Source organism: Camelina sativa, chromosome 11 (assembly GCF_030686135.1).
Source record: "Camelina sativa cultivar CO46 ecotype springtype chromosome 11, ASM3068613v1".
Lineage (NCBI taxonomy): Eukaryota > Viridiplantae > Streptophyta > Magnoliopsida > Brassicales > Brassicaceae > Camelina > Camelina sativa.
The window spans coordinates 10801080-10817862 of record NC_141890.1 but is presented as its reverse complement, the minus strand read 5'-3'; the positions used below and the strand labels follow the sequence as shown (position 1 = coordinate 10817862).

The following is a 16783-nucleotide window of genomic DNA, read 5'->3' as shown; positions in this document are numbered from 1 at the left end:
CTAACTGTGAAAAGATTAGAACTTGCCTGAATCTTCTCCATGAGTAATGAATGAGTCGTTGAGGGTGTGTGAGTCCTGATCCTCTGCTGGTAAGTGCACAGGTACTCAGGTGTGCCGCACGCTCTTCATTATTATTTTTAGATCTTCTTCTCAAATCAGTCAACATCGCCATCAGTTTTCCTAAAAGAGTAGCCAAACGCTGCGTATAGTCTCAATTTCATGGCACGTGTCTTGTCTTCATTGGCTATAATGATTCATCATCACTCCTCCCTTCGTAAACCTCACTTCTTCTTCTTCTTTGGCTTCGCAATCCGATTCTAAAGTCAGCTGCTTTGCTTTGTTTATTCAGTTTCTTCTCAACCAAAACTTTATCATCAAGGTAAAAACTTTCTTGATTCCTTTCTCGTTTTTTAATCGCATGCAATTCAAATCCATATTCTTTTTCCTTGAATTTGTAAATCAGACAAATTTTTGGGAGTTATGCAAATGTCAAATTTTGTTGGACACGATTTAAGATCGATTGTCAAATTTTACTATTGTTTAATCATGTTGGTCCGGATATGTCATAGTATAAACAAAACCACAACTTCTAAGATTCCAAACAAACATAACAGAGCAGTTCTGTTTCTGCAGAGTCTCTGATTTAAAGGGCTCTTTCATCAACAAGAAGAGTCCAAAGATGGCGGAATCAGAAGAGAATAGTGTTTTGTTTCCCATTTTCATTTTGACAATGATGGCAATTCCGTTGGTGCCTTATACAATTGTGAAGCTGAGCCGTGCTTTTTCGAAGAAACAAAGAAGCATACATTGTCAATGCCTTGAGTGTGACCGTTCGGGGAAGTACAAGAGATCCATGTCTCAAAGGGTTAGTTTTTCTTTTTTTTCTCCCTACTAACTTATGATTAGTGTAACTATGTTCTTAGTAAACCTCTTTTAACTTGTTGTTTTTATCTTATGTAGATCTCTAGCTTCACTTCATGTAGCAACTTGACAGTTGTGCTACTCTGGTTTGTAATGATCTTCTTGATCTTTTACACTAAGAACATGAGCCGTGAGGTAATAATAATAACTAGTAATTTCTCTTCAAGCTTTATCCGAGATTGCTTATGGTTGAGAATTTCATTTGCTTATCTTGGGTAAATATTACAGAGTCAACTCTTTGAGCCATTCGGTATACTCGGCTTGGAACCTGGTGCTTCTGATTCAGCAATCAAGAAAGCATATAGAAGACTCTCTATTCAATACCATCCTGATAAAAATCCAGATCCAGGTTGAAAAACGCTTACTGGTCCTCGTCCTTTATTTCTTCCGTTTTGATTCATTGGTATATGTGCTTATTGCTAATGTGTGTATGGTAAATGTACAGAGGCCAATAAATATTTTGTGGAGTCCATAGCTAAAGCTTACCAAGCTTTAACTGATCCGTTATCCCGTGAAAACTTTGAGAAGTATGGTCATCCGGATGGCAGACAGGTAATGATTATATATAAACCTCCATTGCGTTTCTTTTCACTATTAGATGATGAAATAGTGTGTTTTCCTCAAACGAAACCACAACTTCTAATATTCTAATTATAAACATGAATGGAGAATATGGTTTTTGTCTGATGCAGGGTTATACAATGGGAATGGCTCTACCTGAATTTATTTTAAACATGAATGGAGAATCTGGTGGGGTTTTATTGCTGTGTACAGTTGGTTTATGTATTCTCTTGCCACTGGTGATCGCCTCAATCTATCTCTGGAGATCATCAAAGTATACTGGGAGTCACGTTAAGCTTGAAACTCGTCAAGCATATTTCGAGTCTTTGAAATCCTCTTTAACTCCAAGAAAAGTTATGGAAGTTTTCATCAAAGCAGCTGAATATGCAGAGATTCCAGTTCGTAAAACGGATGATGAACCTCTGCAGAAACTCTTTACGTCTGTCAAAAGCGAGCTAAACCTGGATCCTAAGAAGATGAAGCAAGATGAAGCTAAGTTTTGGAAACAGAATCCTGCAACTGTCAAGGTTGGTTCTTTAATACATTATAAAGCTAAGTATTGAACACATTTTGAAAAATGCTAACTTTTCTCTATTGTTTTCTTCTCTGTAACAGACTGAGCTTTTGATACAGAAACAGTTAATTCGTGAATCAACAGTTCTGTCTCTGACTCTGCAAAATGATTTCAGGCGTGTACTAGAGTTTGCGCCTCGCCTACTTGAAGATTTAATGAAGGTCTTGCTTATATTCCCTATTTTTTGCTTAGCACATTGTAACTGATAAATTAAAGCTTAGTGCCAAGTTGATGATAAACATAAGAGCTAAAAAGCTTTCGTTTGATGTTCTTAAACATAGGAAATTAAAAAATGCAGAAATTTATGATATTGTGAGTTTCTTGCAGATGGCGGTTATACCCCGCAATGAACAAGGGCGTGGATGGTTAAGTCCTGCACTGGGAGTAATGGAGCTATCTCAAAGCATTGTTCAGGTTTTAAGTCTTTTCCAACTTTATTCTTGCCCAAAATATTTAAGAATTTTTAGCTCACTCAATGCTGTTTAATTGCAGGCTGTTCCTCTTAGTGCGAGGAAGTCATCTTCAGACGGCATTGCTCCTTTCTTGCAACTCCCTCATGTCAACGACTCTATCGCTAAATCAATAGCGTTGCAGGTCAAATCATTCCGAGAGTTTCAGGAACTCAGCTTGGAAGAACGTTCTAAACTGCTCAGAGAGGTTGGGGGCTTGTCAGAAACTGATGTTCAAGACATCGAGAAAGTGTTAGAAATGATACCGTCTCTCAACATCAACGTCATTTGCAAAACAGAAGGCGAAGAAGGTATTCAGGAAGGCGACATTATGACAGTTCAATCTTGGATCACTCTAAAACGTCCAAATGGACTCATAGGAACTATTCCTCACTCGCCTTACTTTCCTTTCCACAAAGAGGAAAACTTTTGGGTTCTTCTTGCGGACGCAAACAATGTCTGGTTCTTTCAGAAGGTTAATTTCATGGATGAAGCTGGAGCTATAACCGCTGCTTCGAATGCTATTACTGAGACAATGGAACCATTAGGAGCAAGCGTTCAGGAAATAAATGATGCAGTTAAAGAAGCTGTTGAGAAGGTCAAAAGTGGGTCAAGATTGGTAATGGGGAGAATCTTAGCACCTGCAGAAGGTACTTATAACTTGACTTGCTTCTGCGTAAGCGATACTTGGATCGGTTGTGACCAAAAGACATCACTGAAAGTCGAGGTTTTGAAAAGAACCCGTAACTTGGAGGGTGAGAATGCAGAAGACATGGAGGAGGAGGACGACGATGAGATCGAAGAGGAGGATTATGAAAGTGAATACAGTGAGGATGAAGAAGATAAGAAGAGAGGGTCAAAGAAGAAAGTAAACAAGAAGGATTCGAGTTCTGAAGAGTCGGGATCAGATGAAGAGTGAAACTACAATTAAGGAGTAATTATGATTTGAAATACAATAGTTTCTCTCTTCAGTGCTTGCTTACACAGTCATACTCAATTCAAAAGACTTTTACAGTATTTGTTCTTTTGCTGAGTTTTATACTCTTTTTAGTTGACTCTTAAATTTATATCTTGTTTTCACTCTTCAAAGCTCTTTAACCTCAAAAGTTCAAAATCTTTCTTGTCAGAAACCCAAGCTCAGTACCAGAATGCTTTTTTGAAGAACTTTGGCCGTCGATCTCTTTTCCTTACATTATCCAACGGTGGATACGATCTCAAAAGCTCATGACGCAAACACGTTTAAGTCAAGAAGAGTCTAAATGATCTAAAGCTCTTGATTCATACCCAAAAGTTCTTCTTCTTCTTCTTCTTCATCTTCATCTTCTTCCTCCTCTTCACTGAGATCCTCACCATCTTGGTTTGCTTCCTTATCTGACAACATTCTGGATTTACTCTCAATCAAATTATCAACCTTATCTTCGTCGCTGCTTAAGCCGCCTTCACCTTCACTTAGCTCATTTAGCTGTTTTGCCTTGACCTTAACACGTCTTCCTTTGATGTATCTGAACTCCCACTGTGGTGGGGGATATTTCTTCATCAGTTTCTCGTACTTATCCTCCATCCCTAATTTCACAAACACTTTTCCAACCATAGACACAATCGCAACGTTTGGTTTAACTCCAAGCTCCTCCATGTCAGCAAAGACCTAAGAAACAGTCAATTAAGTTTCAGGATCCAACTTGTATGAAAAGAATATCTCTACTGGCTGCAATTAAGAAAGACTATTACTTTACCTCGAAGAGCTTTTGATGCATATCTCTCTTGTAATATATAGAGATCATTTTGTTGAAAAACTTTCTTGGAGTTCCTTCTAAATGTTCCATAAACAATTTGTTCCACAACTCCTCAGCTTCGTCAAGCCGATTATCTTCTGCTAATGCATTGAGTAATGAGAAGTAAGTTCCCATTGTTCTTCCTTGGCCTTTACTCAGCATCCATTTTGTCACCTACCAAAATCCAAAAACTTATTCTACATTGATCTCACTAAGAAAGAAAAACTCAGCTCCTCTTGCTAGAATAAAAATACCTGAATAATCTTTTTCCACTCTTCTTCATCTTCAAGTATAACTAACGCCTTCTTAACTATAACAAGAGGGAATTCTAATTCCCAAGCAATGAAGGAATCAAGAGCCCCATAAACTTCTTCTTTAACATTCGATAGTCCTTTTATCTATAAGATAAATAAGATAATATCATCTCAGTAACAGCTATGAGACAAGGATAACGAATTAACTACATATCCATTACACATATGAAGAGGATGATTGAAAGCCTAATTGAAAGGGTCAAAAAGAGAGAGAGAGAGAGAGAGCATTACACAATCAATCATTTTAGCAGCCTTGGAGATACTTCCAATCCTCTTCCTTGTTTTCCATACTCGAGGAGACCGAGGTCTTGGACCTCTCGCCGCACAGACCTGAAGATTTATTCAATTTCAACAATAAATAGAGCTGAGAAAAATGTATGATAAAGAAGCTTTTTTGAAGTAGAGAACTCTTGAAGAAGAAGTACAAACCACAACATTGTTAGGCCTTTTGGAGAAGAGCTTGGTTGATTCCTTTGTTTGAAGCAGATAAGGTAATGAATGTCTCAAGCAAAGCATCCTGAGGAATCAATTTAGAAAAGACGACGAACCCAAAATCCTAAAGCTTCTTCCTTTTCAGCTTTAGGATAAACACTGCATTTTACACCAGAAATGAAATCAACCACAAAAGATAAATTGTGAAGTCAAATTCCAATTGGGTACGTTTACTCTAAGAAGCGAAAAACGTACTGTTAAGCTTACCTCTGTATTCTTCACAGTTAGGCAAAAAGGTAAGATTTTTTATTCTTCCTCTGCTTCTTCTCTCTTACTCTCTCTGATATTTGCGCTTCTCTCTGTTCGCCGTCGTCCTCCAAGTTCCTTCCTTTCTCATTCTCTCATCCAAAACATACAAAACGCTGCGTTTTGTAACGCGTAAAAACAAGGCCCATTATTAACCCAAAAGTTTTAAAATAGGCCCATTAACTTTCATAATAACTTCGTTCGTTCTCTCTCTTTCCCCATTTCAGCGATTCTGAGGTCTATCTCTCTCCCTCTCAGGTGTGATTTGCTCAAATCAAAAAGGTAATTTTACTCATTTTGTTCTTCGATTAGGGCTTTGTTTTGTTTCGAGTTGTGGTTTTGTAAACCCTTTCTGCTGTTGACATCAAGTGGTTCTCCTCCTGTCTTGTTAAATTGGGAGGAATTGATCATCTTTCTTTAATTCCTGAAGCTAATTGAGATCCGTAGTTTCAGATTACAATGACTTGTTGTTAGTTCCATTCTCTTGCTCCTTCAACATAAAAGGGTTTATAAAATTGAGGATTTTTCTCGGTTCTGCTGTTAACATCCTTGTGGCTATTTTAGCATAGAGGTGAAAGATCTGATTTTTAAAAGCGATTCTGATTTTTTTTTTTTTTTTTTTTTTTTCTATGACAGAAGTAAACGAAGATGCATCCTCCACTTACACCTCATAGACATCCAATGTGTCTGGAGGTGAGTTTTACAGCATTTGTTCTCTTACTTCTATTTCTGAATCGTGTTCGTTGTGATTTAGCTTAACTCTATGTGATTGCGTCTTTGAGAAGTGTTTTAATTTTGTGCATTAGAATGCAAAAGATAGATTTTGTAAATAGATGTAATGTGATAAGATCCCACATTGGTAGAGATAGGGGAGAGAGTGGTAATATATAAGTGCTCATGGGTTCCTCTCCTCATAACCTAGGTTTTGGGGAGACATCAAGGGCTCATGGGTCTTATGAGACCATTATCTCATATGCAACTCTTTCATAATGTTGGTGATAAACTCATATCTCTAGCTTTAGTAAGTCTTTGCCAAATTGAGTGGAGTCAAGCTACATAAACTGCATTTGGCAAAGATCAAACCTTTCAAAGGAAATCAGTTTGATCTCTTTTTGTTGTTTGTTCTGACTAATTCTTCTGTATGTCACTCACATGTTTGGTAGATAATTGAGGAGTTTCAAAAGTGTCATACTGATCATCCGATTGGAAAGTTCTTCGGTGATTGTACACAGCTTAAAGTGAAGCTTGATCGATGTTTTCGCCAAGAGGTAAGTTTCTTCTAATAGCCAACAAGACAAACGTTTCAGCTCAAAGTTTTCCCCTTTTTTTTTTGGGTTGATTACATTGTCTTAACTAGAGATATATCTTTACAATACTTTTGCAGAAAGCTGTAAAGCGGAAGGTAAATTTTGAACAAAGCAAGAAACTTCAACAAAGACTGAAAGCTATAAGGAAAGACGAAACTGCAGAGACTTGAGCATTGCTTGATACTAATACCATATAAGTGCTTGTCTATTTCGAAAGAATACGTCTCAAAAAATCGATCCATGAAGAGGAGTCTGATACACTTTAATATCTCGTAGATGAGTGAATAACATGGTACTATACATGTATTGTTAGGGCTTAGCGTTTGAAATAAGGCCATTATTATTGGAGTACAAGACTCTTATTAGCTTGGTTGCAACAAACATGTTCTTACACAGTTTATTTATGTATTACAAGTAAGCTACGCAATTACATTTCATTGTGGCTACGAAATAGTTCTGTATGTTCAACTTCTAAAGTTCCCCAACATTTGGGTTTGTTTTAAAACGTACTTTTCAATCTTCTGTTTGATCTCCATGTCCGTTCAGGGATTGTTGAGTCTGGTATAACACGTCTCGAAACTGAGAAAATGTCTTCTGATACTCAAAAACTTTCACCTTTCATTTACTTGCAATCCAAGAAATAGCGAACAAGAAATAACCTCGGTATTGAAGGTTTGAGTTCAACGAAATTTGATGCAACTTGCTAAAATGTTAAAAACGTTATTACAAACAAGAAAAAGAAAAAAGAAACATGTTTTGCAGTTTTGCTTTCCTTTTCTGTATGCAAGTAAATTAGTATATAAATACAAAAGATCGATCATGATTCAATCCACTCTGTTTGGTGGCACGTGGTCTCGAACAATTCAGAGAATTTTCTTTTCTTCCAGAAGTCATCAGAAGAAGGAGCCAACCATTTGACTGATCAAATTATTTCACAAGTACCAAGAAAGAAACAAATTGGTTTTTATTTCAATAATATATACTAGTAGTAATAGGAAAAAAAACAACAATGGAACATTGTTTGATGTAAATATTTGCATCGGGAATTTTTTTTTGCATGTGATAGAGGAAGTCACCACGTATGAGCCGACAAGGTTTCAGGGTAACGGTTAATCTGCTGGATCTTATTCCAATCATCACATGCTTTGTTTTTCTTTTCTCTATTTATTGTCTACGATTTGTTGGACCAATTCAAGACCAGAACCACCTCCACATTCTCATTTTCACCTTAGGTCAATGAATGTATTAACAAAATTATAATGAACCAATGAGTTTCAAGTTAAGTGTGAACGAGCCAAAATCCGCAACTTATGAGAAGCTGATTCTTCGGGTTAACTCAAATTAGGATTTTGGTAGACTTAATTTGCTCACTTTCGGATTGGTAAGACCAGAACCACTTCCAAAATACTGGTATTTTCAGAATATTTTGTATGATTAGTAGTAAATTATGCGAAGTATATATGCATGGTCCCGGCTAGAGAAACACTCCGAGCGGATCGTCTATTTACCATCTATATATATATATATATATATATGAACATCTAATAGATAAACAAAAATATTTATAATGGATGGACCAACTTATTTTGACAGGCCTTGTTCAAATGATTGAAGTTAGATGTCATATTTTCAATGCATATATCTTTTTTTCTTTCTTTTCTTAATCTTTTTTTGTTCTTGCGGGTTCAGTTAACTTACCTGCAAGGCTGCAAATATCGTAATTTCTATGGAAAAAATCCATGACTTAAACCCTTAAACCAAAAATAAAAAAAAAAAAAAAAAAAAAAAAAAAAAAAAAGAAGAAGAAAGAAGAAGACAAAATCCATGACTTTTCTTTTATTTTCTTTGAATTTTCATGCTAGCTAGAATATTAATGATAATCACTAGACGCTCACTCGTCATGTCGTACCATAACAGTGGAGTGGATAATTGCATCTTGAAAATACCAAGAGTTTACAATCTAACCACCAGAATGCTATCATGTGTATATCTCCTGATATCAAGTTTTTTATGTTTCAAGTTTTAATTGGATATTTCGTGTAAAACTACGTGTGCGGCCATGATATTAACATTGTTCTTACTATTGTTTATTAATAATTCATATATTATATTCATACAACTATCCCTTATATAATATTTTGGAAGTACACAACTTCTTTTTAGTAAATTATACAGTATAATAGTTATAGGTTATAAAGTTATAGTTATTATTTGATTCATTAGTTGGTTACAAAATAGATTATATTAGGTTTTCACCCGCGGTACACTGCGGGACTAAATTATAAATTATTGTATTTCAAATAATAATTTTTAATTTATTTAGTTTTCAAATTCCTAATTAATTAAATTTTATCTAATTAGTTTATAATTTATTTAGTTTTGTTTTCTATAATTAAACATAGATATATGCCTATATTGTATGTTAGTGTATATTTTTATGTGTATACAATTTTTTTGTTTTTTGAATATTAAGAATGTGTTGTAGTATGTGAAATATTTTGTAGTTCATATACTAAACAATTTATAAATTAATTTTCCAAACTTAAAGAAATAAAATCGTTAACAATCATATACTGTTAGGTCATATATATTGTTAGGCAATAAAAAAAGAAATATAATGAAATCTCGGAAATTAATCACGCTTAAACGTTATTTCCGATTAAGCAAACAAAATAAAATCTTACCCAACACATTTCCAACACATTTCCAAACTTTTAATAAAATCTTACCCAACACATTTCCAAACTTTTAATATTAATCATTGACATCCCCATTCACCGAAATACACTATATTCATACCAAAAAAAAAGTTGTTCAATCTAAAATATATTCAATCTTTAGTAATATTATTCTTTTAAAAAAATATCTATTCAACTAAAATTTTGACGGAGTAAGGGGTCAAAAATTGAATATTGAAACTTAATTTCAAATGTTCCTTTTGATAAATTGTATAATTTTATATACTATAATAAACTTAAAAAAAATTGAAATATTTTAATATAGTTTAATTTGATATTTTTAAGAATATCATAAATATATGATAGATAAAAAAGTTCAAAATTATAAACACTCTAATTTGATTTTTTATAGCACGGGTAAATAATATATCACTATAATATAAAGAATTCTAATATATATGATTTTTTGCTAGAGCACGAGTTGAAAATTCAAGAAATATGATTTCTCGGATAATATTAAAGTTTGGAATAATGTTGTTTGGTAGGCTTTCTCGGTAAAGAGGATTTTGACAAACATATGTTACATATTTAGTTCTAAAATTAATATGCGGTATACTATAGGTTAAGTCATAGAATTAACAATCAAAATACAATATATAATTTCAAACACAAAAAAAATCAAATAAAATTATCAAACAATTTTTTTTTTTATCACATAACTTAACTTGCTGTATGCTGCGGATAAAAATCTAGATCTACTAGAATATATCTTACAAAATAGATATTATTTTCATAAGTCATATTTAATATATGATTTTATGGCATATTGTTTCATCAAAAAAAACTTTGAAAACAAATAAAATAAACAAAAGAAATTTTAACCCGTATTCTAGCACGGATCATATTTTAATAAGATTTTATATTGAGAGCATCAATCTGTGTATATTAATGAACCAAGTATCTCCCTTATGACCAAGGCACGTTTCCGATGTGTATGGGTCACTTCTTATTTCTTTCAGTTTTTTTTTTAAAGTTCACACCGAATTTGCCAAAACCATCGAATACTATTAAGTATTAGAGGCTACATTTTAGTTTACTAACAATTACGATATCGTACGATGTTCTCTACAGTCTTGGGGGTGATATTATATATATTGAACGACATGACAAGAAACGCACAACTGGGAGATTCCATTTATACTTGAACAGTTGGAACATATATAATTACTAGTGCTATTTTCCATTTCTAAGGATATGGTAATAATTTCCATTACTAGTGCTATTTTTTTCCATTTCTATGGAGTATTAGATTTGATTAGATTGATTTATATCAAATCGTCGGATTTTTTTTCTTTAAACTCAAAACCAAATCAAGGGTTAAGCCGACAAAAATAAATGTATGACAAGGAAATCATGGGTTATTTAATCAGAGAAATAAAGACGTAAATATTGTTGAAACCACTATTATTTTAATTATAATTTTATGTTAAGAAAATGCTTTAATTTGTTCATTTAGTTCTCGTTCTTCCAAGTCTCTTCATTCTAGCTAGGCTTGGGAAAAAAAAAACTGGAACCAAAAATTCAAACCGGAACCGACCCGAAAATATGGATTCGAATCCGAACCCGGAACCGGAAAAATACTCTATTAGGTCCTAATCTCCAAAATCCAAAAACCCGGAACCGAACCCAGGACCGAACCGAGAACCGAATGAGTATCCGACTTACCCGAAATAAAATAATATACATAATATATTAGTTATAATTTGTTCCTTTATAGCATAGTTATTCAAAACTATATGTTAAAATTTTAAAATATTTTTTTTCTAGATTAAAATATTCAAAATAACCAAAATTATACTAACATGTTTAGCTATATATTCAATAATTTAACCAAAACTTTTAAAACTTAAATTTTTAAAGTTTTTTTCTTAATATTAAGTTTTAAAATTTTTGGATAATCAGGTAAAAAACCGGGTATTTCGGGTAATCGGGTAAAATTTTTGGGTAATCGGGTACAAAATACCCGAACCCGATTGATATCCGATTTTTTCGGGTATTTATAGGTTCTGAAATTTTCGACCCGAACCGACCCGAACCCGGTAAGACCCGAACCGAATTCGAACCGATATTTTCTATTTACCCTATTGGGTTCTAAACTCCTCTACCCGAAAAACCCGAACCCGATTGGTTCCTATCCGAACCCGACCCGAGTACCCGAATGCCTAGGGCTAAATCTAGTCCTCAATGTGCTCACAACATTTATAATCTATATAATAATAACAATCTGAATAAATACGACCAACAATTGTGTTTTTTCAATCGTACATTTTGGATATTTTCTGAAAAGTCGTGATGGATCATTAAAACAGTTATTTATGAAAAGTTACAACTGTTCACTATGAAGTTGTGTTGATTGGAACATTTATATCTTTTGAAATCTATATATATTTGTCTGTTTGAACTGTTTTCATTTTTTAAAATTTCAATCTCAATGGTTTATACATTTTTCTAAATTATTTTCTAGCATTCATTCCTTTAAAAGTCAATTAATTCCTCTAATTTTTGATTCAACAAAAGTTTTTTGGAATGATGAAGGGTTGCCGCATTATTTCCCCCTGTACTATTTTCATTCTCAACTTCCACACATGAACTTTATGGCTCTTAATAAAACACCAAAAATAAGTATGTTCTTAATAATACTCCATAGGCTTACGTTTTTATACTAATTCCTACATCTCCAATCGAACCCGATAATTTCATGACTTAAACCCAGTTAACCATAAACCATGTTTAATGTACCATAATCCGGTTGACCCGTTTAATTACCCACGACCCGAAACAAAACGACGTCATTTTGTTTTTCTTCTTCTTCGTAATAAATAAACCCATGTTCTTGTCGTTCTTCTTCTAAATCGACTTGGGGATTTAGGGTTCTTGTCGTTCTTCTTCTCAAGCTTTAAAATCATGAGCCACTCATCCAAACATCATCCAAAATAATTTGAAAAACTAACATCCAAACATCATCCAATATAATCCAAACATCATCAAACATAATCGAAACATCATCTAGACCAAAAAACATCTGAACATCAACCTGAAAACTAACATACAAACATCAACAAAGTAACAACATTCGAACATCAACCAAGCATCACTCTTCAAGCCTGCAACTAAATCTTGTCCCATTGACTGCTCGTTTGTGTGAGTTTGATTGATTATTGTCCATGAGTAGTCTTCTTTCTCTTTTTACTCTTCTTACTCTTTTTACTTTTCTTAGCCTTCTTACTCTTCTTCTCCACAAGTCCTTGAGATGATGATCCAACATGCTAAAAACACAAAACAATCCACTTAGAAACAGATCAAGTAGACTCACACAATCAAGTATAAACAAATCAATAGAAACATACCTCAGCAAATAAAGTTATTGCCAAACACTCAACTGAATTCTTACTCTTCCTAACCTTCTTCTCCTTGGGGAATATTTTACATCCAGCTGCATTATGTCCTGCTTCACCACATGATTTGCAATGCATTGTCCTTCCTTTCCTTCCTAGTTTGAGTACCTTTGGTTCACCTTTTCCCTTACGCTTCTTCTTCTTTGGTGACTCTAGTGCACCTTTGATCCGATTAAAGGTCTTCTTCTGCCCTTTCTTTCTCCCAGGTAAAATTGGTTATGGTGGTGCAGTTATTAAAACAGAGTCATTGGTCATCCAATACTTTTGTCCTCTAACTGGCTCAGGCCCTGTTTCATATTGTTCTTTCCACACTTGAGTAGTAAACATAGGAACTACGTAATCTTCAACATTCTTACCAATATCCATGATTGCTGCATGTTCACAAGGAATCCCTGTAACTTGCCATTTACAGCATGCGCAGTCCCATAATTCAGTAGTCAAGTTAACAGAGTGTGAATTCCCATCCACACAAACCTCAAACTTGCCATGAGTTCCTTTTGTGACTTCACATTTCAGAGCATCTTCCTCCTCTTTCGCAAGAATCTTTGAAGCGTACTTAAAGAAGGTCTTCTTCCATTTACTAATTTTCTCCTTCCTCTTGCTTATGTGTGCCATTGCTTGTCTTCTGATTGTTTCCATCATGGGAACCAATGCCTTTGCCCTAGCTTTGACAATGGTGGAGTTGAAAGACTATGTTGCATTGTTGTCCACATCTTCCCAAAAACTGCCAAGCTTGAAAAAAGTCCTACACCATGTTTTTGGTTCCTCCTTCATGACATCTTCATACAAAGTCATACTGTAAACTCTCATCTCATTCAAGTTTCTTCTGTAGTCGGTATAACTATAGCTCCAAGCTAAGTTCCATACAAGCTTCTTCAACAGATTTTTATTTGCATGATTTTTCTTCAAGTTCTCGACTATATACTTCACACAAGGTCTGTGTTCAGCGTTTGGTAGTGGACTTTTAACTGCACTAAGCAGTCCCTACAAATTACAAAAACCATAAGTCACTACATATTCAGATAAATCATAACTCATCACATACAAAAAAAACTCTTACCTTGCAACGATCTGATATGACAATATAGTCAGTGCCATCTTTTAAATTCAATTCAGCCTTCAGGTGATTCAAAAACCATAAACAATTGTCTCCATTCTCAGATTGAACAGTTGCCCAAGCCACTGGATAAATCTGATTGTTTGCATCATGAGCGATAGCAGTAAAAAAACAACACTTCACTGAGTGCTTCAAAAAAGTTCCATCTACCCCAATGAGTGGCCTACAGAAATAGAATGCATTCTTCATTGCCCCAAGACATACATATATGCGGTTAAAGACATGGTTTCCAGCTCCATCAGTAATGGTATCCACAATAGCAGTTGATCCTGGATTTGAGCTCAAGATTTCAGAAACATAACTTCGTAGATGCGCAAACTGCTGAGCATATTCAGCCTTTAACCAATTAAGAGCTACAAGTCTTCCTGTCTGACATTGACCAATAGTACTATTAATCTTCCATTGCTCCTTGATATGCCTTTGAATGTCAAAAGGCATGTATTTCGGTTGCATCCTCAATTTGTCCATAAATAACCTTGCAATCACTGGCCTTTTAAGTAGCTTGCATTTTCCATTAGGAGTACAACTATGTTCTGTACATATAGTCTTCAAAACCCACAATAGCCTAAGAGAATTGTATGAGCAGTACACTTTCCAACAACAACTCTTCTTTCCAGGCCCAACACACTTGAATTCCATTTTATCCTTCTCCCACCTAGTCTGTTTAAGATTAGCTTTATTCCTCAATGCATAATGTAACACAACCTCTTTGAACTCAAAACCAGTGAAGAATGTTCTTCCAATAGCTAACCTATCATCTGCTCCCAACCTAATTTTCCTATCTCTAGTAATCACAGGATCTTCATCTTCATCTGATGTGTCTGGAATGGAATCACCACGAATCTGAAACTCATCAATCCAATTTGCTACAGCTTCCTCTACCTCATATTCATACCTTTCCATTATGTCTTCTTCTGGTTCAGCGTTAGACCTTTTTCTTTTCTTTTTTTGCTCTCCCCCATTGTCTCCCTCTTTCTCCATCTCCTCGGCTCCCTCCTTTTCCATTTCCTTGGCTCCCTCCTCGGTTCGATTCCTCTCCATTTTACCGGTTGCCTCCTTCTCTATTTCTTCGTCTCCCTCCTTCTCCGTTTCGTCGTCTCCCTCATTCACACTAACGTCGTCGTCTCCATCACTCTCGTTATTATCGTTGTCTTCCTCGCTCTCACTATTGTTGTCTCCATTGCTCTCACTCTTGTCGTCTCCGTCGCTGTCACTCTCATCATCTCCGTCGCTGTCACTCTCGTTGTCTTCGTCGTCTCCATCGCTCTCCCTATCTATATCGACAACACACTCTCGAACTTCGAACTCAGGATCATCTGGATCACTCTGTTGAACATGCTTTGATATCGGCATTGAAATCGTTAAACCCAGAAAACCCAATTTCTCGAGAACCCAGAATTCCCCAATTTCTCGAGAACCTTAATTTTCTCTTCACTCTCGAATCGTATCTGAAGAAGGGTTTAATGAGGCTTAACGATGTCGTTTATTCTCATGTTTATTACGAAGAAGAAGAAAAATAAAACGACGTCGTTTTGGTTCGGGTCGTGGGTATTTGAACGGGTAAACCAGATTATGGTACAGTAAACATAGTTTATGGTTAACTGGGTTTAAGTCATGAAATTATCGGGTTCGATTGGAAGTGTAGGAATTAGTATAAAAATGTAAGTCTATGTAGTATTATTAAGAACATACTTATTTTTGGTGTTTTATTAAGAGCCATAAAGTTCATGTGTGGAAGTTGAGAATGAAAATAGTACAGGGGGAAATAATGCGGCAACCCAATGATGAATCTAATTTACATCTTTTAATTAATTTTAAATATAAAAGTTTAATGAAAATATCTCGAGTATTTTTTCAAGAGTTAGATGGATTACATAGTGAGTTTTTGGATTTGACTTTTCAATATATTTAAACCCAATCCGAATAAATGCTACCAAAATTTGTGTTTTTTTCAATCGTACCTTTTAAATAATTTTTTAAAAAATCTGTAAAAAATTTAAATTGTATGTTTTACAAAAAGTTGTGATTGTTCATTGTAATGGTTTTTTGTAAAGTTGCAACTGTTCATTGTAGAGTTGTGTTTATTCGAATATTCGTATCTTTTGAAATCTATATGTATGAACTGTTTTCATTTTTTTGCCATGACACAAAATAATATAAAATTTTAATATCAACAGTTTTTACAGTTTTCAAAATTATTCTCTAGCATTCATTCTTTTAAAAGTAAGGAAACTCTTCAAATTCTTGATTTAACAAAAGATTTTTGGAATGATAAATCTAATTTACAACTTTTAGTTAATTTTAAATATAAAAATTAATGTCTATATATAATAGCAATCGGAATAAATGCGTGAAATCTATGAAAACATTAAGCTATTAGTATTATATATATATATATATATATATATATATTTATTTATTTATTTAGAATCATTTAACGTTAATTTGTGAAAATGAGCATCATTTACATATATTCCTTTGTTGATCATTTGTAATTAAGAGATAAAGTCATTTCTTATACTCTCATTTGTGGAGTATACTGTATATAAAACTCAAAAAGTCAATAACTCTTTGTAACTTTTCAATTAATGAAAGAACCAGTTGGTTGTCATTAAGAAGAAAAAAAAACTAGACTCTATAAATTGATTTAGGGTATTAAAAGCGTTTATTTGAAAAAAAAAAAGAGAAAAAGATGGCTTGAATCATTAATATATATAATAATAACAATCCAAATAAATACGACCAACAGTTGTGTTTTTTCAATCGTACATTTTGGATATTTTCTGAAAAGTCTTGATGGATCATTAAAATGGTTATTTATGAAAAGCTACAACTGTTCACTATGAAGTTGTGTTGATTGGAACATTCATATCTTTTGAAATATATATATTTGTCTG

At 34.1% G+C, this 16783-nt stretch overlaps 3 protein-coding genes and 1 pseudogene across 3 annotated transcripts; 2 read left to right on the top strand and 2 right to left on the bottom strand.

Annotated features, from left to right (window-relative positions):
- Positions 1-242: 242 nt before the first annotated feature.
- Positions 243-3588, top strand: LOC104722941 (dnaJ protein ERDJ2B). The gene is made up of 9 exons (XM_010441203.3): positions 243-379; positions 634-865; positions 961-1056; positions 1150-1270; positions 1367-1473; positions 1614-2009; positions 2098-2217; positions 2384-2470; positions 2549-3588. Exons 2-9 carry the CDS (start codon positions 680-682, stop codon positions 3422-3424), a joined length of 1989 nt encoding a protein of 662 aa, XP_010439505.1. The 5' UTR covers positions 243-379; positions 634-679; the 3' UTR covers positions 3425-3588.
- Positions 3550-5426, bottom strand: LOC104722942 (pentatricopeptide repeat-containing protein At4g21190). The gene is given in 7 exon segments (XM_010441204.3): positions 3550-3775; positions 3778-4150; positions 4239-4451; positions 4532-4675; positions 4823-4921; positions 5021-5182; positions 5291-5426. Coding segments are annotated over 6 exon segments (942 nt in total). The 5' UTR covers positions 5108-5182; positions 5291-5426; the 3' UTR covers positions 3550-3749.
- A 98-nt stretch (positions 5427-5524) lies between these two features.
- On the top strand, positions 5525-7155 carry LOC104722940 (uncharacterized). Its single transcript, XM_010441202.3, has 4 exons — positions 5525-5611; positions 5966-6022; positions 6493-6597; positions 6714-7155. The coding sequence occupies exons 2-4, from the start codon at positions 5978-5980 to the stop codon at positions 6804-6806; spliced, it is 243 nt and encodes an 80-aa protein (XP_010439504.1). The 5' UTR covers positions 5525-5611; positions 5966-5977; the 3' UTR covers positions 6807-7155.
- Positions 7156-12484: 5329 nt separating this feature from the next.
- LOC147933836 (uncharacterized) lies at positions 12485-15239 on the bottom strand (annotated as a pseudogene).
- Positions 15240-16783: the final 1544 nt, after the last annotated feature.